The 27,808-nt window shown below is 46.4% G+C and overlaps 2 protein-coding genes across 3 annotated transcripts in view; one reads left to right on the top strand and one right to left on the bottom strand.

Moving 5' to 3' along the window:
• Positions 1-11,089, bottom strand: part of UBFD1 (ubiquitin family domain containing 1) — a 29,886-nt gene extending 18,797 nt beyond the window's left edge. Inside the window, exons 1-4 of one of the 2 annotated variants that reach the window (XM_029577664.1) lie at positions 10,937-11,089; positions 9,626-9,904; positions 890-1,098; positions 714-779 (exon numbers count right to left, since the gene is read on the bottom strand). In XM_029577664.1, coding sequence (XP_029433524.1) covers positions 714-779; positions 890-1,098; positions 9,626-9,904; positions 10,937-10,952 — 570 coding nt within the window. In that variant the 5' untranslated portion in view covers positions 10,953-11,089. Of the gene's footprint in view, positions 1-713; positions 780-889; positions 1,099-9,625; positions 9,905-10,884; positions 10,909-10,936 lie in introns of those variants that run through there. The other variant, XM_029577665.1, reaches the window with a different exon arrangement.
• A 52-nt stretch (positions 11,090-11,141) lies between these two features.
• Positions 11,142-26,726, top strand: EARS2 (glutamyl-tRNA synthetase 2, mitochondrial). Its single transcript, XM_029577663.1, has 9 exons — positions 11,142-11,272; positions 13,976-14,131; positions 18,122-18,311; positions 18,675-19,147; positions 21,249-21,357; positions 22,897-23,050; positions 24,476-24,606; positions 24,692-24,827; positions 26,198-26,726. Exons 1-9 carry the CDS (start codon positions 11,188-11,190, stop codon positions 26,279-26,281), a joined length of 1,518 nt encoding a protein of 505 aa, XP_029433523.1. The 5' UTR covers positions 11,142-11,187; the 3' UTR covers positions 26,282-26,726.
• The last annotated feature ends 1,082 nt before the right edge of the window (positions 26,727-27,808 follow it).

The raw sequence follows: 27,808 nt of genomic DNA, 5'->3' as shown, positions 1-27,808 counted from the left end.
CATTATTCTACCCTTCAGGGCTGAGGTGGGGGCGTGGGAAAGAAGTGCAGTGCAGCTGCCATGTGCATTCCCTGCCTGCTGAGAGTGGAAGTCGGATGGGAGAAAGCATCGCACCCCTAAACTGACTGAAGCTGCCATCACCACCAGTCTGAGCTGTGACTCTTCCTGCTGCTGCAGTGCTGGGGGGGGGGCCATCAGGACGCTGCTGCACCTTGAAGACATGGAGTTCTCTGGTTCCTGGGAGAAGAAAGGGCACCAGGTCCACATGATGGCATCTCCAGGCCACCGATGCTCTGGCCTGCTTACCCTAATGTCCTCAACGAAGGCCCAAAACGTCCCCCTTGATGTCATGCTAACAAGGGTAATGTCGGCAGGCATGTCAAAGATCATAACACTGAGCAGAGCTGGGTGGGCCAGTTTTGGCCATGGGTCATGGTTCTCCCACCTCTGCTACAGCCACATTCATGCCCATCAGAGAAAGGAAAGGGTCTTCAGTTCTGCAGACATCTCCATTGCCTGCCATTGGCAGGTCCTATGTGGAGCAAGCTGAAGGCTCTACGAACTCAAATGACTCCCAGTCTCTATAAATTTAACAGCTTATTGTTAAAATACCCGACACAAACTGGACAAAGCGTTTGAATTTCCAACTTTTCAGTTTGTCAGCGATGGAGAAGAGACGGAAGCGCTGGGGCTGCACTACGACCTTTACTCACCTGCACACCCTTTATAGCTGGCATCACATCTTCTGGTTTTCCTTTATCTAAAACTTTTCTGTGTTGCTGTGGAATAAAAAAATGTAAATATTGTGAGATTCCAGCTAACAAATTGCGACAGACAGACAGACGGACGTTGCTGCTGAAGACGGGGGAGAGGCTTCTGTGCCACAAACCTTTTGCCTGCACAGGGGTTCCTTCGTGCTCTCCTCTGCTTTCACCTCCGGCTGAAGGCTCTCTTTAGGCGTGGTTACTGCTAACACATCGTTTATCGTCGAGCCCACCACCATTATCTTTGCCCCGTTTGTCACTTTGATATCCCTTAAGGTTTTATCCTCTGGCAGAAGCCCTTTGAACATCACTTTCTGCATTGCAGGTGGAAGACCTAGAGAAAAGAAACATTTTACCACCCAGAACGGGCACATCAGAAGGCAACTGCTAGAGAGCTGGGCTCTAAACTGGCTTAGACCCAAAAAGGACAGTGGTCACAACTCTGTCATTAGTAATTATCTAGAGATCTTTCGCCAGAACAAATGCTGAAAGGTCATTAAGGGGCTGAGCAGCACCTAGAACAAACAAAGTTTTTCTTTTTCTAACAGAAGGAAAAAACATGCATAGAATCTAATGGACCCTTTACTCTGATCTACAAATATCCATGGAGTTCAAAACAGGACCTTAAAGCCATCTTCTTGGAGATCTCATAACCAATGTATAATGCCTACCAGGAACGTGAACTGGAGACAACTGGAGAAATTACTTACCTAATAATTTTGTTTTCCCTAGTGCAGACAGGTGGACTCAGGACCAATGGGTTTATGCTCCCCTGCCAGCAGATGGAGACAGAGTCAGGTTTCATAACTGACATCACCCTTCAGTGACCTCAGCCCTTCAGTATCCTCTTCAAAAGCCACTGTGGACATACTACCAAAAAAACTTGATTAAAAATGGATAACCATAACTGTACTCAACCAATCATAAACCCTGAACCTCAGTAAGAATATAGATGCCCTAATCTAGGGACTGGCTTACCTGTAAACTCTTGGGATCGATATGCACTCAACGGGTGAATCCTTGGCACCGTTCTTGAGCAGCTGTCCATCTGTCTACACTAAGAAAATGAAATTATCAGGTAAGTAATTTCTCCATTTCCTAGCGTGTAACCAGATGGACTCAGGACCAATGGGATGTACAAAAGCTACTCATGATCAGGGCGGGAGGCTGCCTGCAGTCCAGTTAATATCGCCCTTGCAAAAAGGCTGCGTCCTCCTGGGCATGAACATCCAGGTGACAGAACCAGCAGAAGGTGTGCAAGGAGGACCACATCACCGTTTGGCAGATATCAATGGGAGGCAGCAGTCTAAGCTTCAGCCCATGAGACCGCCTGAGCCCTGGTGGAATGAGCTTTAACCTGAGAAGGTAATGGATTTCCTGCCTCCACACAGGCTCCTGTGACCATCTCCTTAATCCAGCGAGGTATAGTAGCCCATGAAGCTTGTTAACCCTGTTTCCTTCCACCGAAGGACAAACAGGTGGTCCCATCTTTCAAACCGGTTCTGAAACTTCCAGTTTCCACACCAAAAGTCTATTGGCATTCGAATGGTGAAGGAGGCGGTATTCTTCCGTGTCCTTGTGCTCTTCCAGGGATAGCAACGAAATGGACTGATTCAAATGAAACTGAGACTACCTTGGGCAAGAAGGATGTAACGGTACGAAGCTGTAACGCTCCTGGAGGCCTGATGCCTCATGACCCAAGGTCATGCCCTGACCCAAGGAATGGTTCCTGACACGACAATGCCTGTAGTTCAGAGATGCAACGTGCTGAGCATACAGCCACCAGGAACACCATTTTCAGGGTTAATAGACGCAAGGACAGACTGTGCCGTGGTCGAAAGGAGGGCCCTGCCAAAAATTCCAATACTAGATTAAGATTGCACAAGGGAACTGGCCACCGTAGGGGTGGCTGGAGGTGCTTCACCCAAGTTAGGGAAAGAGCACTATCACTGGCTGGCCCCATAATATGGAACACCATGCCTCTCGAATTAAGGCTCCAGAGAAATCTGAAAATCTTCAAATCTAACCTGAAAACCTGGCTCTATAAACAAGCCTTCGATAAAGACAAAGTGAAGGAGAAAACCAATTGATTAAGTTGGACACACCGAACAAACTCATAGTAATGTTAATTTTATTCCATTGAGAAATGTCATACCAAATTGATTAGCTCACTTAAACTTTTAGCTTATTGCACTATATTGTTACCGAACTATGTCAGCACATACTCTAGTTGTAATCTATACCACTCATAGTTGTTATCGTGCCTATATGTAAACCGTTGTGATGGTTCTCCAACTTAACGACGGTATAGAAGAGTTTTTAAATAAATAAATAAATAAATAAATAAAATTTCAGAAAACAGGTCATGTCCAGATGAGCCGACAGGCGGGTTCCATTCACCTCGCTCCTGAAACAAGAGACAGCCACTACCTGGACCTTCATAGAGTTAAGGGTCAAACTTTTATTCAAGCCGTCCTGCAAAAATTCCAGAATTAGTGGGATTTTGACCGTCTGGGGGGGAACACTGTGTTCCTCGCATCAGGCCTCAAATATTCTCCAGACCCACACATACTTTAGGGACGTAGAGAACTTCTGCGCATGAAGTAAGGTGGCAATTACTGCTACCGAATATTCTTGCTTCATCAGGTGAGCCCTCTCAAGGGCCAGACCGTAAAACAGAATAGAGTCAGATCCTCATAAAGGACCTGTCCCTGCTGTAGCAGGTTCCTGTGCGGTGGGAGGCACAGGGGGTTCTCCACCAGGTGTCTTCGCATGTGTGCATACCATGGACGCCTGCGCCAATCTGTAGCTACTAGAAGGACTAATCCCCTGTGGTGCTTGATTCTGCGAATGACCCTGCCTAGGAGGGACCATAGAGGGAAGGCGTATAGCAGCTCCTCTTCCAGCCAGGTCTGAAAGAGAGCGTCAATCCCCAGGGTCAACTGATTTCTTCTGCAAGTGAAGAATCAAGGAACCTTTGCATTTGTGAGATGCAGCCAGCAGGTCAATGGACAGGAGACCCCAGCAATCTACTACCAGCTAAAAAGCTTTGGCTGACAACACCCACTCTCCTAGATCCATACTCTCCCTGCTTAGAAAGTAACAGTTGACCCCCCCTATCACCTCATTCCAAAGGCGGGTCGGCAAAACTTCACTGGGAGGTTCAGGACGAACTGGAACCCATGCTTGACCCTCTCTTGGGCTGCAACTCCTTAAGGAGTTAGATGACCCAAAGGACCGAGACCTCTGAAATGTCGAGTTTCTGTAGGGGCGAAAGCATTATGAGCCCCTGGATTGACCCCTCATGGGCAAGAGGTGCTGTAACTGCTTTCTCTTATCTTTTGGTACCCGGAGTACTGGAGATTTGCCCCATTTATTGGCCAGCTTTTCCAATTTGCTTCCGAAGAGGAGTGATCCTTTAAAGGGCATCTTTGTGAGATTTGCCTTGGAGGTTACATCTGCTAACCAATTCTGCAGCCATAGCTATCTTCTGGCCGCCACCACAGAGGCCACTCCTCTGGCCAAGATATGGACTAGGTCCCAGCCCGTGTCAGCTAAAAGGTGGCGGGTTCCATAACCGCTCTGGAATTCGCCACAGAGTCATCCACCTCCCGAGATAGGCGCAGGCACGAACGAGCTACCAGGGCACAACAAGCAGCAGTCTATAAGGTCATTGCTATGCGTCAAAGGCCTGTTTAAAGATGGCCTCCATCTGCCTATCAGGTGCATCCTTTAAGGCTGCTCCTCCCGCCACTGGGATAGTTGTTTAGTTAGAGATGGCACAGACCAGTGCATCCATGTTAGGGAAACACAAACGCGCTCTCACTGCCGGATTCAGTGGGTATAGAGCTTCTAATGCTAGTTCCCCTTTAAAACTTGCTTCTAGGGCATCCCATTCCAGGTCATTCAACTCCTGGATGGCTTCCAGTACTGGAAAGTAACAAGAGGCTTTCTGTAGGGAAATCAGAATGGGATTCTTCAGAGTCTACCCAAGGATCTCCCAGCATCTTCAGAATCTGAGAAACCAGGGCCAGCAATTCGTCTCTATGGAAAAACCGTAACATGGTCCAATTCAGTTCTAAACCAAGGGGGATTTCCCCAGCTTTCGAGGAATCTAAATCCTCTTCTTTGGCTGTGCCGTCCGAGTCCCTGCCAGGGATACCCATGGTGAGGAGAGGCATGTCTCGAGGGCTACTGATAGGCCTGGGAGAGGGAGGGCTTACCAGCCGAGGTTCTGTCCAGACAGGGGCAAGTGAGGTAGCAGACTGCACCTGTACGAAGGCTTTGAAAGAATTCCACCCAAGAGAAGGCGGCCGGGTCGATGCCTAGCCCAGGAGGTACTGGGGTAGGTGCTGCTGAATTTACCTCTCCCATGGATGACCCAGTCCCAGGGGTACTTCCAGTTAAGGCTGTGGTTGACCCATCTTCTGAATGGGAGGAGCCGGGCTTAGCAAAGTCCGAGGAGGCCAATTGTCCCTGGGCTTCCTCACAGCGCTGACACAAGTTAGAATCCAGGACAGACTGTGAAACATTAATACGACAGCAGCGCAGAGAGAAAGTTGCTTATGTTTCTTTACTGCTGGAACTACTGGCAACGATAACTGCTTGTTCAGACGGCTCGCCCTTAAAATATTTCACACACAGATTTCGGGCTCCTAAGCAGGCCGCAGCGAGGTGCACGCACAGCCTGTGTGCCCGGCTTTACGTGTATTCTGCGTGTATGTTCATGTGCGACGTTATGCGCACAGCATGTGTGCAGAGCCAATAAGCACTGTGCACACCGAAGCAATACAGGCACAAACATGCGTGCAAGAAGGCGCCGCTGCGGCCTACCACGTGGTGTGGTAACCAGGCCACCGGGGGGGCGGCCGCTCAGCCCGCTGGGAAGCCCTCTTCCCCTTACCCCAATGGGACTGGGAACAATCTTAGTACGGCGCGCCGAGCAAGGAGACTGGAGGAAATCCTCTTTTTTTTTTTTTAAACTTACTTGGGCTCAGTGCTTACCGGCTGAGTCTCCGGCTGTGGAGGGAGAGGGCTTTGTCCGTCACCGCTTCCTGCACCCACTGCCTTTCAGCAGCAAAGTCCACACCGGGAACTGTTTGTTTATTTATTTAAGGCTTTTATATACCGACTTTCTTGATACAGATCAAATCAACTCGGTTTACATCGAACGAAGCAGAAACAATAACCAACCATATAACAAGACAGTTTGAAGGAGCATAAAAGTTACATTCTAACAAGGTTGCCTTAACTGGGAGAAGGAAAAAAATGAGGGGGAGAACGAAGATAAATTACTAATACTGTTGAGATATTTGAATGTCTCTATCATATCTCGCCTTTCTTCTGGGGTCTACATGTTCAGATCTTTAAGTCTATCTCCATGTGCCTTAGGATGAAGAGCACTGATCATGTTAGCAGCCTCCCTCTGCAGAGACTCCATCCTGTTTATATCCTTTAGAAGGTGCGATCTCCTGAATTGTACTCAGTATTCCCAGTGAGGGCTCACCAGGGACCTGTACAGGGGCAATATCACCTCCCTATTCTGCTGACCATTCCTCTCCCTATGCAGCCAAGCAGCTTTCTGACTTTTACTGTCGCTTCATCCACCTGTTTGGCCACCTTAAGGTCATCGGATACAATCGTCCCCAGATCCAACTCTTCCTTTGTGCTTAGAAGAATTTCACCTCCAATACTGTAGCTTTCCCTTGGGTTTTTGCATCCTAAATGCATTACTCTGCTTTATTGTGCATTAAATCTTAGCTGCCAGAGCTTAGACCATTCCTCGAGCTTTGCTAGTTCACGCCTCATGTTATCAAACCCTGTAACACGGTGGATATGAGGATATCATCTGCAAAAAGACAAGTCTTCCCCGACAGCCCTTGCATTATGTTGCTCACAAAAATATTGAAAAGAATTGTTCCAAAGACCGATCCCTGAGGCACAGCGCTAGCAACAGCCCCCTCCCCAGAGAAAACTCCATTTACCACTCCCCTTTATCGCCTCCCATTCAGCCAGTTTCTAACCCAGTCATTCACTCTAGGATCCACACCAGGGGCGCACAATTTATTTAAGTCTTCTGTGAGGAATCGTGTCAAAGGCCTTGCTGAAATCCAAGTGCACTATATCTAGCGCTCTCTCCTTAATTTAGCTCTCTGATCACCCAAAGGAACTGATCAGATGTCTGACAATGGATTGCAAGATCAGAGGCAAAATGGATTCTAAAAATTGCACTCTCCTCTGTTTTAGCAGCGACTGCAATAGTTTGCGCACCACAGAGGTCAAACTAACCAGCCTGTAGTTCCCGGCCTCCTCCTTACTTCCACTCTTGTGAATAGGAACCACATTCACCCTTTCCCAGTCCTCCAGAACGACTCCAGACTCTAAAGCATTACACAAAGGTCAATCAGAGGAGCTGCCAGGACATCTTAGTACCCTTGGGTGTATCCCATCCGGCCCCATTACCTTATCTACTTTAAGTTAATTAGTTCCTCACGAACACCTGCTCTGAAAAGTGACTGAGGTTTAAGATTAGACACATGCTAAAGACTATTGCCTTTTCATGGAAAGGAAAGATTATGCCACAGATAATTTCAATGTCTGGCTCAAAACCTGGTGTAAGGAAAATGGTTTTGGATACATTGGAGGCTGGGGCCGTGTATGGAGCAATAAAAGATTGTATGGTAAGGATGGTCTACATTTGTCTGTAGAAAATAGGATGCTAAGTGAAAAATTATCAGGAATTTAAACTAAGGAGCTGGTTTGGCAGGAGGAGGCCGATTAGATTGGCAGCGGTGCAGCTAGCTGCAGGCTATCACGGGCATAGCCACCATAAAAGGTGGTGCTGTTCCCCGCGCTACTGTCAGCGATGTTCGAAACATTACCGCCAGCAGCAGTGCCGCCGCCACTTAGCATAATTCCCTCCCAGACTCCTCCCCTCTCCCTAATTTAAATCTTACCGCCACGATAAGGGCCTATCCGGCTTGGAAAATAACCCCCCCCCCCCCCAGCCTGATATTTTTGATGCAACTCTAACATTACTCTCTGCTTCCACGGCAAGAGTTAAGGGAAATTGGATTCAAACAGCATCCGAGGGCCCTGTTTTATTGTCTGGGAAACTGAAAAGCACAGTGCAGCAGATACTGGCATAAGCTTGCTGGGCAGACTGGGCGGATCATTTGGTCCTTTTCTGCCACCATTTCTCTGTTTCTATGTAACTTGTTGGTCTGGCAGTCACTACCCTTAACCAATAACCTTCATACTGTTGATGCAACTCCATCACTGCTTTCAGCTTCAACAGCAGGGGGAAAGGTAGCAACAAGGACCCTAACTTTTATGGTCTGGGGAAACAAATAAGCATGGGGGTAACTTACTGATGCAACTGATACTGCTCTTAAGCAATAAGCCTGATACTTTTGAAGCAACTCCAACACCACTCTCTGCTTCAATGTCAAGAGGTTAATGGGAAATTGGTCAAGACAGCAAAAAACAAGGGCCCCGACTATGAAAGTCTAGGAAACTAAGTATGGGGGTGACCTGTATGGCACGGCAGATGCTATCATAAGCTTGCAGGGCAAACAGGATGGACTGTTTGGTCCTTTTCTGTCATCATTTCTATGTTTCTCTCACTTCCAATCTTATTTGTGTTTGTTTTATGTGGTGTTTCTCCAGGCCCTTCCTCACCAAACATATTAAGCAATTTTACTTTTTCCTCATCAGCCTCTAAATATTCCTCCCCTTCACCTTTAAGTTTCATAATGCTACTTTTGCCCTTCCTTCTATCACTAACCTATCTAAAAAATGTTGTGTGTGTGTGTACCCCCCCCCCCCCCCGTTTTACTATATTTGCTATTTTTTCTGCTATTTGAATTTTTGCATGCCTGACTAGTTTCCCAGCCTCTCAATTTTTTTCCAGATATTGTCCCCTGTCTTCCTCTTTCTGTGATCTCGTAATTTATGAATGCTAACCTTTCCTCCATTACCTTTTCAGCTACTTCTTTAGAAAATCATAGTAGCCTCTTTTTCCTCGTCTCTTTATTTACTTGCCTAACAAAATGATTAGTTGATCTTATATATATCCTTTGCCCATTGCCCTTCTCCTAGATTTTCCCATCCAGCTAACGACCCATTGAGGTACTCCCCCATTTTGAAAAGTTAGTTTTCCCGCAGACTAGGATCCTCAATTTAGAATGAACCTTCATCTCTTGTGTTTTTTTTTTTGTGTTTAAAGAATTTAATGTCAATCAGTGCAAAACAATGATACAAAACATCAGCATATAAAAACAGAAACAGAAAGTGTAATACAGAACAGTAAGTGCAATTTGGTAGCATCAACAAACTGCTAGAGGAACCAATACATTCCGAACCAAAATTGACCAAATTTTTAATGTTTAAAGAATTTAATGTCAATCAGTGTTTAAAGAATTTAATGTCAATCAGTATCTCTTGTGTTTTAATACTGAACCACACCATCTGGTGATCACTGATTCCCAGATGATCATCCACTACAACATCAGAAATACTGTCCCTGTTGGTAAGCACCAAATCCTGTATTGTCCCCTCCTGTATGGGTTCCGTTACCAGTGAAAAGCCACATGAGCTTTCAGCAAGCATGGGGTAAAAGGGAGGTCATAAGTTTATCAGTAAACTAAGAACAAGACTGCGAACTTTACCTTTGAGCAGTAAACATAGAGAAATGGAGGATGCAAGCTTTACCCAAGCGTGGAGAATGGGGAGCATGTGCTTTATCCATGAATGTTAAACTCGGAGGCACAAACTTTACCTGTGAGTCCTGAAGCATGAGCTGAGGGTGATGAGTTTATTCATGAGCAAAAAGATTGGAAGGTAGGAACCGTGAGCCTTACCTGTGAGCACATGGATCTTCTGTTTCAAATTAGCTCCAGTGCTATCCAAAGGAAGTTTAACATCATATTTGTTTTTGTTCCAAATAATCTTGAGTTCAACCATTTCTCTGTCAGCCTCTGAGTCCCCCCCATTGCTGACTGAGCTTTGGGAAGCAATTTCATCTCCTTCTGGCTGCAGTACTGTGTTCTCGGCCAACACCGTGCTGCTTCTGTCACCACCTTCTCTGCAGCTGAGCTGTGCACCCTCTGTAATCCTCGCCATACCAGGCTCAGCGATTTCTATAGACAAAAAAACCCCTACTTAGTCTCTAGTTTGTAACTTTCTCTCAGAAGTAAAACAGTTTTTATAAATTTATTTTTCACTTTTAACCAAAGAGAATTTACAGCCAAAATCTGAAACGTGGATCCAATTTTTAAATCAAACCCGAGTTATGAGGAGAAGACACATGGGGATTCAGAGAGGACTCATTTGAGATGAGTAGCAGTGACAGCTGAACGGATAGAAAGCAGTCAGCCTCAGTATGGGCTAAAAACAGTGACCTCAAGAACAAGAGAGGAATTAATGACAGGCAAGACTAGAGCTAGAAAGGCAAGAAAAGAGGGAGGGGAAAAGGGAAAGCAAGAGGAAGAAGCAGTAGTAAGAAAAATAAAAGGTGGTGTGGGGGGGGGGGGGTGAATCAAGGAGAAGAGGAAAGTAAGCAGGGGGAAGTGTACGAGTAAATGGGGGAGGATAAGTGAAGAGGGGGGAGAAAGAATAGAGAAGGGGAAGAGGGAGAGTGAAAGATTGGAAAAGAGAAGAAGAGAGTGACAAATGGGGAGAGCTGGAGAGAAGGGGCAAAGAGTAGAGAAGCGGGGGGGGGGGAGGGGGATCTAGGATTGGGGAGGAGAAATTGGAGGAGGGAGTGGGAGTGGAGCAGGAGGGCTTGGATAATGAGGGAGCCCGGGAAGGGGAGGTAATTAAAGAACAAATTAGAAAAAGGGGAACAAAAACCGGCGGAAAAAGTAAATGACGGGCGAGGTGGGGGCTTTAGGAAGGAGAATTTGGGTAAGGGGGAAGCCGGGAATAGAGGGAGTGACAGAAAAATTGGAAAGGGGGAGTAAGGGGTAGGGGGGAACGGGGGAAGAGAGACTGGAGAAAGAAGGTCGGAGGCAAGGGGAAGAAGAGTTTGGCGGGCATGGAGGGAGGAGGGATTCGAGAAGGGGGGAGTTATGGCGAGGGAAGGAGATTCGGTTCTCCGCTTATCCCATCCCCTCTCTACCCCCAAGATAGGCGAACAAGCCAAGCCTGCTTCCCCCCTCCTCGGTACCCACCGTCCTGGGCCGCCATGATGATTGTGTACAACACTGCGGCCGCGGAGGCTGCCGGGAAGCGCCGCTGCGTGACCCTTGCCGGCTCCTGTAGTTAGGACCGGAAACAGGAAGTGGAAGAGGAAACCCACACGTCCTTTCTCCCTGGGGAGTTTCCAGAGCAGGGGGCGAGTCCTCAGGGAGGTGGGACTTGGGATGGTCGGAGAAGCCAATTGGTTGCTCGGGGTTCCGGGAAGGCGTGCGACGCCGCGAAAATGCTAGCCTTCGTGGTTCGGTGTTACTGTACGGCGTCGGGGGAAGTTGCAGGAGTTCGGGTCCGGTTCGCTCCGAGTCCAACAGGTACCGGGAAGCAGGATGCCTGAGATGCACGGGGGAGCAGGGGTTTTGCTTGAAGGTGTAAGAGAGAGCGGAAGGACTGGGAGGGGTGTAGTGGGGAGAAGGGGTACTGGTGTGAGTTGTACCAGAGTAGGGGTTTGTTTGGACGTCGGAGTGGGGATGTGCTGGGGAGTAGAGTGTATCTAGGAATGAGTAAGAACATAAGAAATGGCCATGCTGGGTCAGACCAAGGGTCCATCACGCCCAGCATCCTCTTTCCAACAGTGGCCAATCCAGGCTATAAGAACCTGGCAAGTACCCAAACACTAAGAAGATCCCATGCTACTGTTGCCAGTAATGGCAGTGGCTATTCCCTAAGTAAACTTGATTAATAGCAGTTAATGGACTTCTCCTCCAAGAACTTATCCAAACCATTTTTAAACCCAGCTATACTAACTGCACTAACCACATCCTCCTGCAACAAATTCCAAAGCTTAATTGTGCGTTGAGTGAAAAAGAATTTTCTCAGATTAGTCTTAAATGTGCCCCATGCTAACTTCATGGAGTGCCTCCTAGAACTTCTATTATCCGAAAGAGTAAATAACCGATTCACATCTACCCATTCTAGACCTCTCATGATTTTAAAGACCTCTATCATATCCCCCCTCAGTCGTCTCTTCTCCAAGCTGAACAGCCCTAACCTCTTCAGCCTTTCCTCATAGGGGAGCTGTTCCATCTCCTTTATCATTTTGGTTGCCCTTCTCTGTACCTTCTCCATCGCAACTATATCTTTTTTGAGATGTGGCGACCAGAATTGTACACAGTATTTAAGGTGCGGTCTCACCATGGAGCGATACAGAGGCATTATGACATTTTCCATTTTATTCACCATTCCCTTCCTAATAATTCCTAACATTCTGTTTGCTTTTTTGACTGCTGCAGCACACTGAGTTGACAATTTTAAAGTATTATCCACTATGATGCCTAGATCTTTTTCCTGGGTGGTAGCTCCTAATATGGAACCTAAGATCGTGTAACTGGATAGTGGGAGAGGCTATTCCAAGTTCCATATTCTTACAGCATGTTTAAGTAATTTCCTTAAAACCATAGTGACTGGATTGGTTGTTTTGTTTTTCTCTTTTTCAATCCACTCGCTTTGGTTTATTATATACTTATAATGTTGGGCCCAGGACAAGCCAAGAAGCCAAAGCTGCTGCTGCTATTGATGTTGGAGACCTGACCCAGGCTAAGAGTCCGCTGCTGTCACTGATGGACTCTGGCCCAAGACAGGGGGGCTTGAAGCCTCCCCCTATTGCCAGATCTTGTATCATAATGTCAGGAGTGAAGGAGGTGGAGGAAGAAGCAGGAGAGATGGGTGGGAGGTGAAGGGAGAGGAAGTGTAAGGCAGGAGAGAGAGAAAAGTGCAGAACTAAAAAGACAAAATAAAGAGCAAAATAAGAGAAATTCAAGCAAAATTTAAAAAAAGAATTCTGGTTTCTAAAAACTGTTGCCTGGCATCTAAGTTAGGTCTAAGTTAGGAACTTTTCTAGGATGTTATGACTGACTCATGTGTAAGTTAATGGGCTTTGTCAGAGTCTGTGTTTTGTTACTACTTTTCCCTGTACGTACCAGGATCAGTCCAGACTGCTGGTTATGCCTCCCCTCCAGCAGATGGAGTCAGAGAGAAAACTGAAAGCACCCCCTAGATATAGGGTATTGCAAATAGTTTTTATCATTAGAATACGTGAACATTAATATTCCTACTTCCAAATAACCCCAGATCTCATGCACGTGTGAATGTCTGTACAGATAGATATAACGTTTGTCAGTTGTCCTTCCTAAAAAGCTCAGGGCTGTAGGGATGTGCGTTCATTTTTAATTCATTTCTGTAATTCACGCAGCGCATTTTTGTACATGCATACAATTTGATTTTATGTGCGTAAACTACCAAAACAAGCCATAAAAGAGATGGAGATGTGGGGGAAAGTGAAACAAACGGAACTGAAAATGTTTTGTGTACAAGTGGCTAAGGATGGCATTACAAAAATCTGCAATAATAATTTGCTATCTGTAATAGAGTAAGATGTCTCGCTCCTGCTCTTCTGCTGTTTGCTTGCCATTGGGCCGATACAGAAAGAAGCGCGGGAGAGCCGGCAAGCACCTCCTTTTTGACAGACGCGGCGGCGGCTGTCAGTGGGTTTGACAGCAGATGCTCAATTTTACCAGCGTCTGTTCTTGAACCCACTGACAACCACGGGTTCGGAAAACGGACGCTGGCAAAATTGAGCGTCCGTCTTCCGGGCCGATTTTTATTTATTTATTTTAAAAAAATTTTATTTTTGGGGCCCTCGACTTAATATCGCTATGATATTAAGTCAGAGGGTGTACAGAAAAGCAGTTTGGCAGGCGTTAATTTCTGAAAGTAAAACGTGCGGCTTGGCTGCACATTTTGCTTTCTGTATCGCGCGGGAATGACTAATAGGCCCATCAACGTGCATTTGCATGTTGTGGGAGCTATTAGCTTTGGGGGGGTTGGACGCGCTATTATCCCACACTGCATAAGGGGTAAACATAGCGCGTTGAAAACGCGGGCTAACTTTACTGTATCGGCCCGTATGTTCTTAGCAGACTGAACCCTTTGTTCTCCTAATCTGTACTGTTGATTGACTGACTGATCCATTTCTTATGTTGTGAAGTCTTCCCGATGTTTTCTACCTTTCTCTGCAGGTTTTTTGCACTTAGGAGGCCTCCGGACTGCGTTGTATAATTTCATTTTTGCCAGGAAGCACAAAGGGAGTTTTATCCTGAGACTGGAAGACACAGACCAGAGCCGTCTGGTGCCAGGGACCGGTGAGAGCATAGAAGACATGCTGGACTGGGCCGGTGAGTTATGTGGGAAGCACTTACCATGTTGGGGCATAGATACGATGTTAACTCATACCGCGGCAGTTAAACTCTTCATCTTGTCTGTAAAGTTTTTAAAAACTTCCCAATTCTGACAAGTTAGAGCCAGGCGATGAGGATTGCAAGATCCAGGGAGGAAGATTCAGAACCAATGTCAGGAAGTATTTCTTCACGGAGAGGGTGGTGGACGCCTGGAATGCCCTTCTGGAGGATGTGGTGAAGACCAGAACTGTGAAGGACTTCAAAGGGGCGTGGGATAAACACTGTGGATCCATAAAGTCAAGAGGCCGCCAATGAAGAGTGGGTGACTCACCAGAATGACAGCTACTGCCTGGAGACAATACCCTTATTCAATAAACATACACATGCTTACTGTGACTCCAACATCGCTCTAAGCTTCAACAGCAAGAGGAAATGTGGAAAAATGGATTTACACTCACAAAGAGGGGAGTAGCTGGCTTGTTACGGCGGTTACTACCCCAAACCAAATAAGCCTGATACTTCACCTTCAATGCATATCCAGCATAGCTCCCTGCTTCAACGGCAGGGGAGAAGAAAAAATGATACTTCACGCATACCCAGCATAGCTCTCTGCTTCAACGACAGGGGAGAAGAAAAAAGGGTTCGCACTCACAAAGCGGGGAGTAGCTGGCTTGTTACGGCGGTTACTACCCCAAACCAAATGTGCCTGATACTTCACTTTCGATGCATATCCAGCATGGCTCTCTGCTTCAACAGCAGGGGAGAAGACTGATACTTCACGCATATCCAGCATAACTCTCTGCTTCAACAGCAGGGGAGAAGAAAAACAACCAATAAGGGCTGTATAACATAGTCTGGGTAAAACAAATAAGCATGGGTGTAGCTTGCTTATTGCGGCGGTTACTACCCCTACTACCCCTAACTAATCAAGCTTGATATTTCAAGGGTGGGGGTGGAAGGGAAATAGAACCAAGAGCTAAGAGAAACAGATAAGAATGAGAGAAAAAGTGTGTGAAGCTTGCTGGGCAGACTGGATGGGCCGTTTGGTCTTCTTCTGCCGTCATTTCTATCTTTCTATGTTTCTATAAGAAGTGCCCACGATTTCTGGGATCCGTGCTTCACACCAGAGAATTATCGCTTCTGCTTTTACTCTTTGGTATGCGGATCTTGAAAATCAAAGTAGAAGAAACATCTTCAAGCTTTTCTTAAAGCAACAGATTTCTTTTATGCAGATCAAGTAAAGTAGCATTGACCATGAAGGATGACTCTTTGATCCATAGTGCCAAGGACCCCGGTATGTCATTAAGCTCATCTAGAGAGGATGTGCAACTTGTCCTTTACTACTACAGGCACCGCTTTCCCTGTTCAACCCAGATCAGTCCAGACTCCTGTTTTTGCCTTCCGTACAGCAGATGGAGACAGAGAAAGTGTCTCAAAGATCCATACTAGGACCTGTGCTTTTCAATATATTTATAAATGATCTGGAAATGAATACGACGAGTGAGATAATCAAATTTGCAGATGATACAAAATTATTCATAGTAGCTAAATCACAAGCAGATTGTGATAAATTGCAGGAGGACCTTGTGAGACTGGAAGATTGGGCATCCAAATGGCAGATGAAATTTAATGTGGATAAGTGCAAGGTGATGCATATAGGGAAAAATAACCCTTGCTGTAGTTACACGATGTTAGGTTCCATATTAGGTGCTACAACCCAAGAAAGAGATCTAGGTGTCATAGTGGATAACACATTGAAATCGTCGGCTCAGTGTGCTGCGGCAATCAAAAAAGCAATTATTAAGAAGGGAATGGCATATAAAACAGAGGATTTCATAATGCCTCTGTATCGCTCCATGGTGAGACCGTACCTTGAATACTGTCTGCAATTCTGGTCGCCGCGTCTCAAAAAGGATATAATTGCGATGGAGAAGGTACAGAGAAGGGCGACCAAAATAAGGGGCATGGAACGGCTCCCCTATGAAGAAAGGCTGAAGAAGTTAGGTCTGTTCAGTTTGGAGAAGACGACTGAGGGGGGATATGATAGAGGTCTACAAAATCATTAAAGGACATGAACAAGTTAATGTAAACTGGTTATTTACTCTCTCAGATAACAGAGGAATCGGGGCACTCCATGAAGTTAGCAAGAGCTCATTTAAAACAAATCAAAATTCTTTTTCTCTCAGCACATAGTTAAGCTCTGCAATTCATTGCCAGAGGATGTGGTTACAGCAGTTAGTGTAACTGGGTTTAAAAAAGATTTGGATAAGTTCCTAGTGGGAAAATCCATAAACCGCTATTACGATAATTAATAAGCAACAGTAGCTTGTGATTTATCTAATATTTGAGTACTTACCAGGTAGTTGTGATCTGGCTTGGCCACTGCTGGAGAAAGGATACTGGGCTTGATGGACCCTTGGTCTGACCCAGTGTTGCACATCTTATGTTCTTATGTTATTATGTTATGAGGATGTGGTTAGTGCAGTTAGTGTAGCTGAGTTTAAACAGGTTTGGATAAGTTCTTGGAGGAGAAGTCCATTACCTGCTATTAATCAAGGTGTCTTACAGAATAGCCACTGCTATTAGTGGCATCAGTAGCATGGGATCTACGTAATGTTTTGGTACTTGTAGCCTGTTATGCGCCAAACACACTTAGGGTGCTTCTCCATGGGTACAAGAACACTATACTTACATTTTGTAGAGAGTATAATTTTTTATTGAGCAATATAAATATTCTTGGGAGATGCTGGATGCCATTTCTCTGACAAACTGAGCAACCAGCATCTCGTTTGTATGTACTAGGTCAGAAATTCTGACGTTGCATGACCACCTGCAGTATCATTTACATAGGTCATGTCAACAGCATGATAGAGTATCCCTAGATTACCCTGACCAGTTCTCAGAGTTGGGGCCCATTTACCATCCTCTCTAGATAATCCTTTGTCCTGTTAAAATCTTGCTGTTCAGGGCAATCGTTACATCCTAGGCTGTGTTTACAGATTCCCCTATAACCAACATTTTGGCCTGAGGTTCTGACCGTTGCCTTCTCATGTGACCCTATAATTAGGCATCACAAATTGTCGCCAGCTTCCACTGCTGTCCAGGTGTCCTTGGAATTGCTGCAGGTCCAGCTCAGTTGTGCATTTAAAGTTCACATAACCAGAAAGGCTAAGATAGCAGAGGATTCTGGGTCAGTTGCCATCTCCAAGTTGGTCTCAAGCTCAGACACACACATCAAGCCTGGATTGGCCTCTGTTGGAAACAGGATGCTGGGCTCGATGGACCCTTGGTCTGACCCAGCCTGGCACTTCTTATGTTCTTATGTACAGGATGCAGGGCTCGATGGACCTTGGTCTGACCCAGCCTGGCACTTCTTATGTTCTTATGTACAGGATGCAGGGCTCGATGGACCCTTGGTCTGACCCAGCCTGGCACTTCTTATGTTCTTATGTACAGGATGCAGGGCTCGATGGACCCTTGGTCTGACCCAGCCTGGCACTTCTTATGTTCTTATGTACAGGATGCAGGGCTCGATGGACCCTTGGTCTGACCCAGCCTGGCACTTCTTATGTTCTTATGTACAGGATGCAGGGCTCGATGGACCTTGCTCTGACCCAGCCTGGCACTTCTTATGTTCTTATGTACAGGATGCAGGGCTCGATGGACCTTGCTCTGACCCAGCCTGGCACTTCTTATGTTCTTATGTACAGGATTCTGGGCTCGATGGACCTCGGTCTGACCCAGCCTGGCTTGTTCTTATGTTCTTAACAAAGCATGTGAAAGAAATTATCTAATTAGACCCACAATAGTCTTTTACAGAGAAATCCCACTCCTCACTATATCAGTACTACCACAAGTACTCAAACAGATAAATAACTTAGCACAGCACTTCTTAAGCTTCTTTGACTTTGGTTTTATTATTCTTTCTCTCAGTGGGGGTAGAACGCGTTTGTGACTGCGCTGTGTTTTTTTTGTGATTGGCTGCAGGTATTGCACCAGATGAAAGCCCTCGTCGTGGTGGCCCTGTAGGTCCATATCAGCAGTCCCAGCGCATTGCTTTGTACCACAGAGCTACAGAGAAGCTCCTGAAAAGTGGTTCTGCTTATTACTGCTTCTGTACCCCCCAGCGCCTGGAACTGCTGAAGAAGGAGGCCCAGCGGAGCCGGCAGACTCCCCGGTGAGAGGAATCTTCCCTTCTGCTAGAGACTTCACCCCCTGTTCCCAGCAGGAGGGCAGGGTTGGACCTCTCCAACCTCTTCCCAGCAGGACTGCGGGGCAGGGATAAAGCCGTATACAACTAGAAATCTTGTTTTCTGTTGTGTATGCGGGGGGTTTACAGAGCGCTACCTTCCTTGGACTAATGAAAGGATTCTTTAAATCTGCTACACAGGCCCTGGCAGTGAGAGTAGAAAGGTTTAGTGCTTTTCTTGCTGGACTGACTTCTCTGTAGATCAGAAGAGATGTTCATCTCCTTTGGTGATTTCTTATAAATTATTATATTGAGCTATAATATCTTTATTTTTTTTTCCTGCTGGCCAAGATATGACAACAGGTGCAGACAGCTGACAGCACAGCAGACAGAAGAGAAACTGGAGCAGAAGTTGCCACATGTGGTGCGTTTCCGGCTGGAGCAGGGTGTGGAGCCTTTTCAGGACCTGATCTATGGCTGCAACCGGCACGAGGTAGCAGCAGTGGAGGGGGACCCTGTAATAATGAAGGCTGATGGGTTCCCCACCTACCACCTTGCCTGCGTCGTGGACGACCACGAGATGCGTGTAAGCCACGTGCTTCGGGGGGCGGAGTGGCTCATCTCCACCTCTAAACACCTTTTGCTGTACAAAGCCCTCGGCTGGAAGCCACCTCAGTTTGCCCACCTCCCCTTACTGCTCAACAAGGATGGCGGCAAACTCTCCAAGCGGCAGGGCGGTGTCCTCCTGGAAGGCTTTGCTGAGAGCGGGTATCTGCCCGAAGCTTTGCTGGACTTCATAACAAACTGTGGCTCAGGGTTCACAGGTAATGGGAAGGAGGGCGTAGGCACAGGCTCCAGGTTTTGCAGTCTGGGGTATATGGGGTTGCAGGCTCTTGTAGGAGGGGAAGGCTGTGGCTTGGCAGAGATTCAGGGTGTGAGGGGTGATAGAGGAGGGGAGGGTCAAGATTTGGCAGGGCACAGGGTGTGGGGTGCCAGGCGGTGGGGATGAGGAGGGTGAGGATTTGGCAGGGTGTCAGACGCTGGGGACTGGGGGGAGGGGAAGCAGAGGATTGGGGATTTGACAAGGTAGGTTTATAGGGTTTAAAACTCTAGGTGGGAGGGAGAGGAGGCTCCAGCTTGATGGGGGAAGGAAGCAGAGGGCAGAAGATGGCATAGGGCAGTGGTTCTCAAACTTTTTTTCGGCCAGGACACACCTGACAGATGGTTCTCACATGCGTGACGCTGAACATGTGACCATCGCAGGGTTAAATGTAAACATACGTTTTGTATCCTCAGGAATCCCCAACAGTGGGTGCAGGGCAGAACTAGGGCATTGGCGTACAACTCACCATACAAAAAAGCACATCAAACCCCCTCTACTACCAGGCACAATACCCCTCTTATGAAAAGACAGTGATTTACCACCAATGCAAGTCCTATTGAGAAAACACAACAAATAAGATTGATACAAATGCCTACCTGCTAGTAAAATACCTCACACCTCGGTCACACACCCAGAACCGACCTTCACCAAGTACAGAAAGTCCACAAACTATAAATATGAAGACAAACTGGAATGGAAAACAAAAAAGCCCCTCTGCATGCAATGCAAACCTGGAGAAATGGGAAGAAAAATATAGCACCTAACATAGTCCCAGATCTGCAATAATGCACACAAGCTAATTCGCACAAAGTTACACCTGCATTATGGATCATATAACAACCCTACCTATGAAAAGGCAACAGTACAAATATTAAACCAGGCCCTAAACACCAATACACCTCCTATTAGGAAAACAGAACAAGCCAAGAAATAACTGTAATGCTATACTAATAAATGTTATAATACAGCCGATGAACAGAATAACATCCAACCATTAAAAACTCATAACAATTATTAACAAATGGCTAAATATCAAAATATTTTAAAACAGCAGACAGCACATAATACCCAATAATTAAAATGGCAGTCAATCAAGAAAAATGAACTAAAAAAGCCACCTTTACTTACCCCCTCCAGCAGCTCTCCTACTCCTTTCCCTTGCAGGCCAAACACACACCAGAAGTAGCAGTGACTGCCGACGCTTTGTCCTCACAGTCCTCTTCCTTAGGGCCTACAACCAGTCTCTCTCTCTCTCTCTCACACACACACCTCTCCTCTCCCTCTCTCTCACACACACACACACACACACACACACACGCTTGGTGAGAGTCAGAAGGTGCTTGAGTGTGTGTGTGTGTGACACATACGTTTCCTCTGTATTCCTCACACACGATTCCTGTCATACACAAACACACACGCTTCCTCTCTCTCACCACCACCCCTGCATGCATACAGGCATCCTCTAACACATCTGCACCCACAGGCACCCTCATTCATATATATATTAATATTATATGGCACACACTTACACTTGTATACACACACAGGCACTTGTTCTCTCAGGGCCAGTCTCTCCCTCTCATGTACATTTTGGAGCTCCTCTTCGGCTGCTGGCTGCACCTCAGAGCTTCATCTTCTGCGATGGCTCTGGGAAATGCCAGCGGCACTGCAGGGGCCTCGTCTTCATCTGCCTTTAGCCTATTCTTGCGCAGGACCGAGAACACTGCCAGCACGTCACTTCTTGGCGCCGCTGCGGGACATTCCTGCTGGCAGCAATGGCCCCCCTTCCTCCCCCCCCTTTAGTACGCCAGTAGAGGGAAGCAGAACCAGGGAAGTGGGGCGCCAGGAGCCGCGACTCGCTGGCAGAGAGGGTGCCCTGCTCTGCTGGCTGGGGTTTGGCTTGGCACAGGGAGGGTGTTAGAGGGCTGCCAGGTACTTGAATATGATGAAAGGGCTGTGTCTGATTCTCATCAGCCGGTGCATGCAGGGCCTAGCTCTGACCCTGTCCTCTCCTGAGTAAGTTGTGTTTACATATTTTCTAGAGAATCGGATGGGCCGAGTGCTGGAGGAGCTTGTTTTGGAGTTTGATATCAGCAGGATAACCACTCACTCAGCTCTTTTAGATCTGCAAAAACTGTCAGAATTTAACAGGTGAGACAATAATGCAGTTAGAGGGATCTTGAGATGATGACCTCTGAACTGCCAAATAGTGCAACAAAAAAATGGGGAGATCCAGAGGAATAGTAGGAAACACAGGCAGAGAGAGCGTACCAGTAGAAAAAAAGGTGCTGATGCCTTTTGTACAAATCACTGGTTGTAGCACCCTTGGAGTATCGTTTCCAGTTCTAGAGACCACATCTCCAAAAGGATATGGAAGGTAAGTGCAGAGAAGGGATCTCCTATCATGCCGAGTCTGCACTACACACCCCATGAGATGAGTCTTAATGACTTAAATATGTGCACTCTGAGGGAGAGGAGGATAACGTCATTCACACGACAAGCATTAGAGGAAAGGAGGTTCTAGACCTGAGTGGAAGAGGATAAACTGGGTTATAACATTAGAAAATGATTTCTTTTCGGAAAGGGTGGGTGGCGGGGAGAAGGCCTGGGACTTCTGTGCAGGGGGAATGAGAAGGAAAGTTGAGGTTGAAGCACAGTACAGAAGACCTTCGGCTGAGCAAGTGGTGAAGCCATAAAGGATCCTTGCTGGAGAAAGGAGGAGCAAAGCTGGACACTGGGCAGCGTGTCCTGAAATCTGTTAGGGTAAATGAATTGCGTCTTGTTCTCTGCGCATTAACTGCTGGAAGTGGTGATTACTTATTGCCTTTTCACCCCCCAGACCAGTCCAGGTGCCTGGGCTTTTATCTCCTACCAGCAGATACAGAGAGAAAGAACCAGCTTTCCTGTACTTGGAGTAAGAGGAACGATTACTCCCAGGGCATTAGGCCCTGTCCTTGCACCGTCCCCCTGGTAGAGTGGGGTCAGCAACCCTTAGAGATTTGGACCCAGTCCTGGAGGAGGGTGATGAGAGCCGCTGGTGCTAGCTCTCTCGTACCCTAACCTTCTCCCTCTTCCTCAGCTTCTGCCTGCCTTTCCTACAAGACTGCTGAATGCTTTTCCTCATCTTTATTTTGGGCAGTTTGGACCCTTTAAGGTGTGAAAAAAACCAGACACTTAGCAGTGGCAAGAATTGGCTCAGGAGCTGGACTGGGACTCAAGGAAAGAAAATTAGCAGATGATAACCAGTTTTTCCTTCTGTCCTGCACACATCCAAAGTTTGTAGTGGGGTACAACATAATATATATATTTATGCAAACAAGAAGAAGAGAAACAGACAAAACCTCTTATCGTATGAACCGTGATGCAAAGGACATCTACCATTCTGGATACAGTGAAAAAATGTAAAAAAATGATGATGGTGAATATCTAAGTGAGAAAAATGTTGGTAAAACATTAGTACAGATATTATCAAACTCAATCTGGACATTGAAAAAGTAACCGCAACAATCGAGCAGAAAAGAACATTAAATGCTTGCACTGCAGCCGCTTATGGGTTCAGGAAGTATCTAAATTGCCTGCTGAGTGTGGTGTGGGGGTGTGGGATGGATAGGTGCCCAGGTCTAACAATCTTCTGCAGTCCTGTGAGTGAATTCTGCAGTATTACTGACAGTGTCTGCTTTCCCCATGCAGGATTCACTTGAGCCGTCAGATCGAGTCCGAGAGTTTGCGGCCAAAACTTGTGCGGGAGCTTCAGGCAGAGGTGGAGAAGGTCTATGGGGAGCAGTTGCTGGACAGCGAGGTCCTAGCTACTGGCTATATTGAGAGAGTCCTCCTACTCCGCAAGGTATGGTGCCTGTTGGTCGATCACAATCAAGTTCAGTAAGTTCATTTTCTAGCAGATTTATGCTGAAACAGGAAGCAGAAAAAAACCTGTCTGCACTGTGACTGGTCTGAATGTCTGCTCTGTTCTTCAGCCACAGAACGGGGCCTCTTGCTAAATTAGTCACGTTTCATGACACAACATCTGTGCTCTGGAAAGCTCATGCACATCTGTATAATTTCCATGTTAGTCCAATAAAGGATTTCCAACCGGAAAGCATCCTCCAAGACTTGTCCTGATCCGTGCTTCAAACTGCTCTGTCAGCGGGGAAAGTACAAATGTGCATCCAAAGTTTCTATCCTACCAGGATTATGATTGTACCCTCCCCAGATTTCTTTGCTTGCTGATAACGTCAGTTGTTGATCCTGTGTTCCCCGTCTTGGCCTCTCTTCATGCTGCAGAAATAGTGCATCAGTAGGAACTCTGTTTTTGGAACACGCCCCAGAGAAAATATAGGAGGGAGATCAGAACAGTCCTGTTGGGGCCACAAGCAGGCCTGGTTTTCAGGATAACCACATTATATACACCAAGCAGTTACTTCAGCTACTGTGTATACAATCAGAGCTGTAGGAGGGATAATGCACGAGACACTCTGATAAAGACTTTGACATGTCACAAGCTGAAAAGAGCCTGGAAAGGACTGAAAATATCTCTGGGGATAGGCTGTGGGGAGGGCAGGGCTTGACTTGGGATTGCACCTGGGGAAAGAGGAGAGCTCTTGTGTAGAGGGGAATATCATCCACAGGATGCCAGAGGGCTGTGTGCTTACTAGTAAGCAGCTTCATTCTCTCTCTTGCTTTTGGATTTTTACAAGGGCAGGTGAGATTATTCAGTGTCTCGGGGCCTTCAGTCACAATAGCTGTTGTCAACTGGCTTCCCATCTATCTGTACCATTAGACAGCCACAAAACCTAAGGCATCTCAATTCGGAGAGAGCAGAGGAGAGCCTGCAGGCAGCACAGCTTCTGCCATTTCTCATAACCAGTGGCACTGCTTGCTTCCAAACTGGTGGCATGCACCACCAGCAGCGGATGGTGCCTGCAGAAAACGAGAGGGTCTTGCTAAGGGAACATATGATGGGTGATTGGCAACAGGCACGAGAGGGTTGGGTGACTTTTTACCTGGGGCAAAGAGCTGGTCTAGCACAGATGTACCTCCCTTCAGCACAATTTTATTACTGGAAACTGCATTGCACAAAAAGCTGCTAGGTCTTAAGTTCCATGATGCGACATTGTCCTATCCTTGTGTATTCCTGTTTCTCAGTTCCTGATTTAGGAGCATATAGCAAACAATTCTGTAAATGCTGCTGGTTGCTCTGAAAAAGTGCATCTAAAGTTGCTAATAGAATTTGTTGAAAGGCAGCTTTGGGTGTGATACTTGTGTTTTTCAGGGTCATATAAATAGTTTGAAGGATTTGCTGTCTCCGTCCTACTCCTATGTGTGGGTGAGACCCTCAGTGCCCCGGGAGCAGCTGTGTGCCATCTCTGCAGAGGCTGATGCTATTGCATTGCTGGTAATGGGGTAAGTGTGGCTGCGGTGATCACCCGACCCTTGCACACAGCAGGACACTGTGGCGATGACACTGCCCTTCTACCTCCTCCTACAGGTTGCTCGAACCAAAGTCCATGTTCCTAACTACCGAGGTACTGAATGGGGAACTTAGAGCTCTGCAGAGTCAGATGAAGGGAACGGAGTACAGCAGTGTGATGAAGCTTTTACGCCTTGCGCTGAGTGGCCTGCAGGTAACGCTGGGGTGACTTCTCGCTCTCCAGATTATCGGAAGCAGCTATTTCTCTTCACTAAGAATAAGAGGTTGGGGTGTTTTTTTTGTTTTTAGTTTTGGATTTTAAATAATGTATTGAAGTTGCCTTAGTTCTGATGGTAACCGATTCTTATTCAGAGTGGAAAGATTCCTTGGATTTGAAGGTTCAGCCTCTGCTTCAGGTTTATCCCTAAAATGAGTGTTCGATCTCCTACAATGTAGCAGTGGCATTTCCTGCCCGCAGTGATTATCCCTGATCTCTATCCCCCTCCAGCCCTCTTACCAGATCTGCTATTTTCTAACCCTGCGGTCCAGATGAGGCCTCGTGGTCTTGCACTGCTCCGCACTAACAATTTCTTCATTTAGGGCAGGTGCATGTGTTGCCTTTCACCTTTTCCTGCATTCAAACATTTGTCTAAATGTTAGTGTACAGACTGTGGTCGGGCGAGCAAGCTGTATCCTCTGCACACTGCATATTCACTGCAAAAGGCAATTGGCACCACTCGCACAAGATGAAAAATATATGAAGCAAATTATTCCGTGTGCTTAGTGAATGAATGGAAAAAGAGAGACAACAGAAAAGAAACCCAGAGCCCTCCAAGGACAAAAACTTGGAATTTAACGCCATAGCTCCTAATTGACATTTCAGACTTTCCCCGCTGGTGTCCGTTAATGATGATATAAAATGAAACTACCTACTTCCACAGCTGCTTAATCAGCAGAAAGAGCCAGGCCTGTCCAGCTGCTGGTGCCCTGCGAGAGCAGCACCGGGGGGGGGGGGGTGCCCTGGAGCCCTGCGAGAGCAGCAGCACGGGGGGGGGGGTGCCCTGCGAGAGCAGCAGCACGGGGGGGGGGGGCCTGGTGCCCTGCGAGAGCAGCAGCACCGGGGGGGGGGTGCCCTGGAGCCCTGCGAGAGCAGCAGCACGGGGGGGGGCCTGGTGCCCTGCGAGAGCAGCAGCACCGGGGGGGGGGGGGGGGGCCCTGGTGCCTGCCAGTCGGCATTGTCATGCACCTCTTCCAACAGCCTTTGAATTAGATAGCAGCCATTGCTTCCAGCTCTTGAAGGGGTGGGGCGTAACTGAATGGCAGTATTATAGCTTATTTCTTCCTGATCTTTCACACACACACATTTGAAAAACAGCAGTAAAGGTTCCTGAAATATAAAAATGTTTTGCATTTTGTGTAACTTTTAACATTACTTTCTAATTACCTTCTCCACTCCCTGCCTCTGGCTTCCAGTCACAGTAGCTGAGGTCTGTAGCTCCTCTTTGCGTGGCTCTAGCATCCTCGGGTCTTTATGCACTTGGTGTTTGTCACATTCCCAGTAATTTTTCTCTCTTTTGTTTGCAGCATGGCCCCAGTGTTGCTGAGATGATGGTGTTACTGGGTCCTCAGGAATCATGTCAACGGATTAAAAACGCTGTCTCTAGCTAGGAAAGACTTTTATATAAAATATTTTTATCCTGCACCATCTCCAGTTCTAGATGGGTAACAAGCCAACATTCAAATCAGATGACAAAACAAAGATAAAAGTAAAATGAACTACATATGGCAATAAAACCGCCATAAAATCAATTACTAATTAACTTATAAGACTAAAACCAATAAAAACTCTCAGTGGTATATGAAGGATTTTCCAGCCTCTCTTCTTAAAGCCCTTGCAGCTGTCCCCTAATTAAGTCCGAGTCATTTTCCTGTTAAAATGTAACGTTTGTCCTCCTTTGAGCTGACCTGTGAGATGTGCTGCTTGCACTACTGCCATCCTTCCTGAACAATTGTGTTCTCTTTTTATTATTGAGAGGAATGCCCAATACACTCATGTCAGCGGGCAACTATACTTTTATGTTTATGAACAAATAAAACCTCAGTCTTCACTCGTGCAACCACGCTCATAGTGTGTTCCCGAGGTTTCACCAGGAAAAAGGGTGTACAGGAGGGTCTCCTAACATTTTTGTTCTGCTCCATATTCTCTTAAAGCATTCAGGCCGCAGCTTTTGTGTGTGGTTGGGTTGTTTGTTTTTTCATTGCTGTAGTCTAGGCTACAGCTGCACGGCATCTCTTTACTTTCTGCTTAAAGACCACACACAACTTGTTAGCTAATTAGAGGTCCACAAACTACGCAAGAGACTCCTGGCATTGGAGAGAAATTGCTACTACAGACGATTTTCCATAGCAAAAGAGACTGCTACAATAACTTTGTAGAGGAGAAATGCGGTGTCCAGCCATCAATGAAGGAGACCTTCCATGTTGTGAGAAACGGTGACCGGAGGCATGGATCTGTGTTGTCAAGTGATCTTGGAAATGTTTTTTGGAATTGTTCACTAATTATGTTTGTTATGGGAGGGGGAAGGGGGATGTTTAGTGATTACATTTAGTAGTGAATGAAGTTTTCATAAGGCTATGTCTTTAACACTGTTGCAGCCCATTGCTCAGCAAGACAGTTTCTTGAATCTTTTAGCACAACGATCTGATGCTATATTCCTCTATAATATTACATAAGGTAATAGATGTGAGAGTGAATTTTACATTTGTTTTGCTGCCTTCTGCGCTGGTTACATCCTCATGAAATTTTGACATAACGTTTGACAGAAATTGGTTTAGCTGACACTTCCTATCTTTCCAACAGAAGCTACCAAGTATCTTTCAACAATAACATCTCTAAAAAAAATTAATCTCAAGACTGGAGTTCCACAAGGCTCAGCATTATCTGCTACTCTATTCAATATATACCTTTTACCCATATGCCAGCTACTAAATAATCTTCAAATCACCCACTTCCTCTACGCAGACGACCTACAACTTCTAATTCCCATCGAAAGCTCCATTGACGAAACATACAAAGAAACATCTATTCTACTTGACTCAATCAGACAACTCCTTACAAAATTAAAACTCATAATCAACATTGACAAATCGAAATAATCATAATGGACAAAAAACTCAATCTAACACCACCACCTC

The sequence above is a fragment of the Rhinatrema bivittatum genome, chromosome 14 (genome assembly GCF_901001135.1).
Source record: "Rhinatrema bivittatum chromosome 14, aRhiBiv1.1, whole genome shotgun sequence".
Taxonomy (NCBI): domain Eukaryota; kingdom Metazoa; phylum Chordata; class Amphibia; order Gymnophiona; family Rhinatrematidae; genus Rhinatrema; species Rhinatrema bivittatum.
Note: the sequence above shows the minus strand (reverse complement) of the source record. Positions and strands in the feature narration are given on the sequence as shown.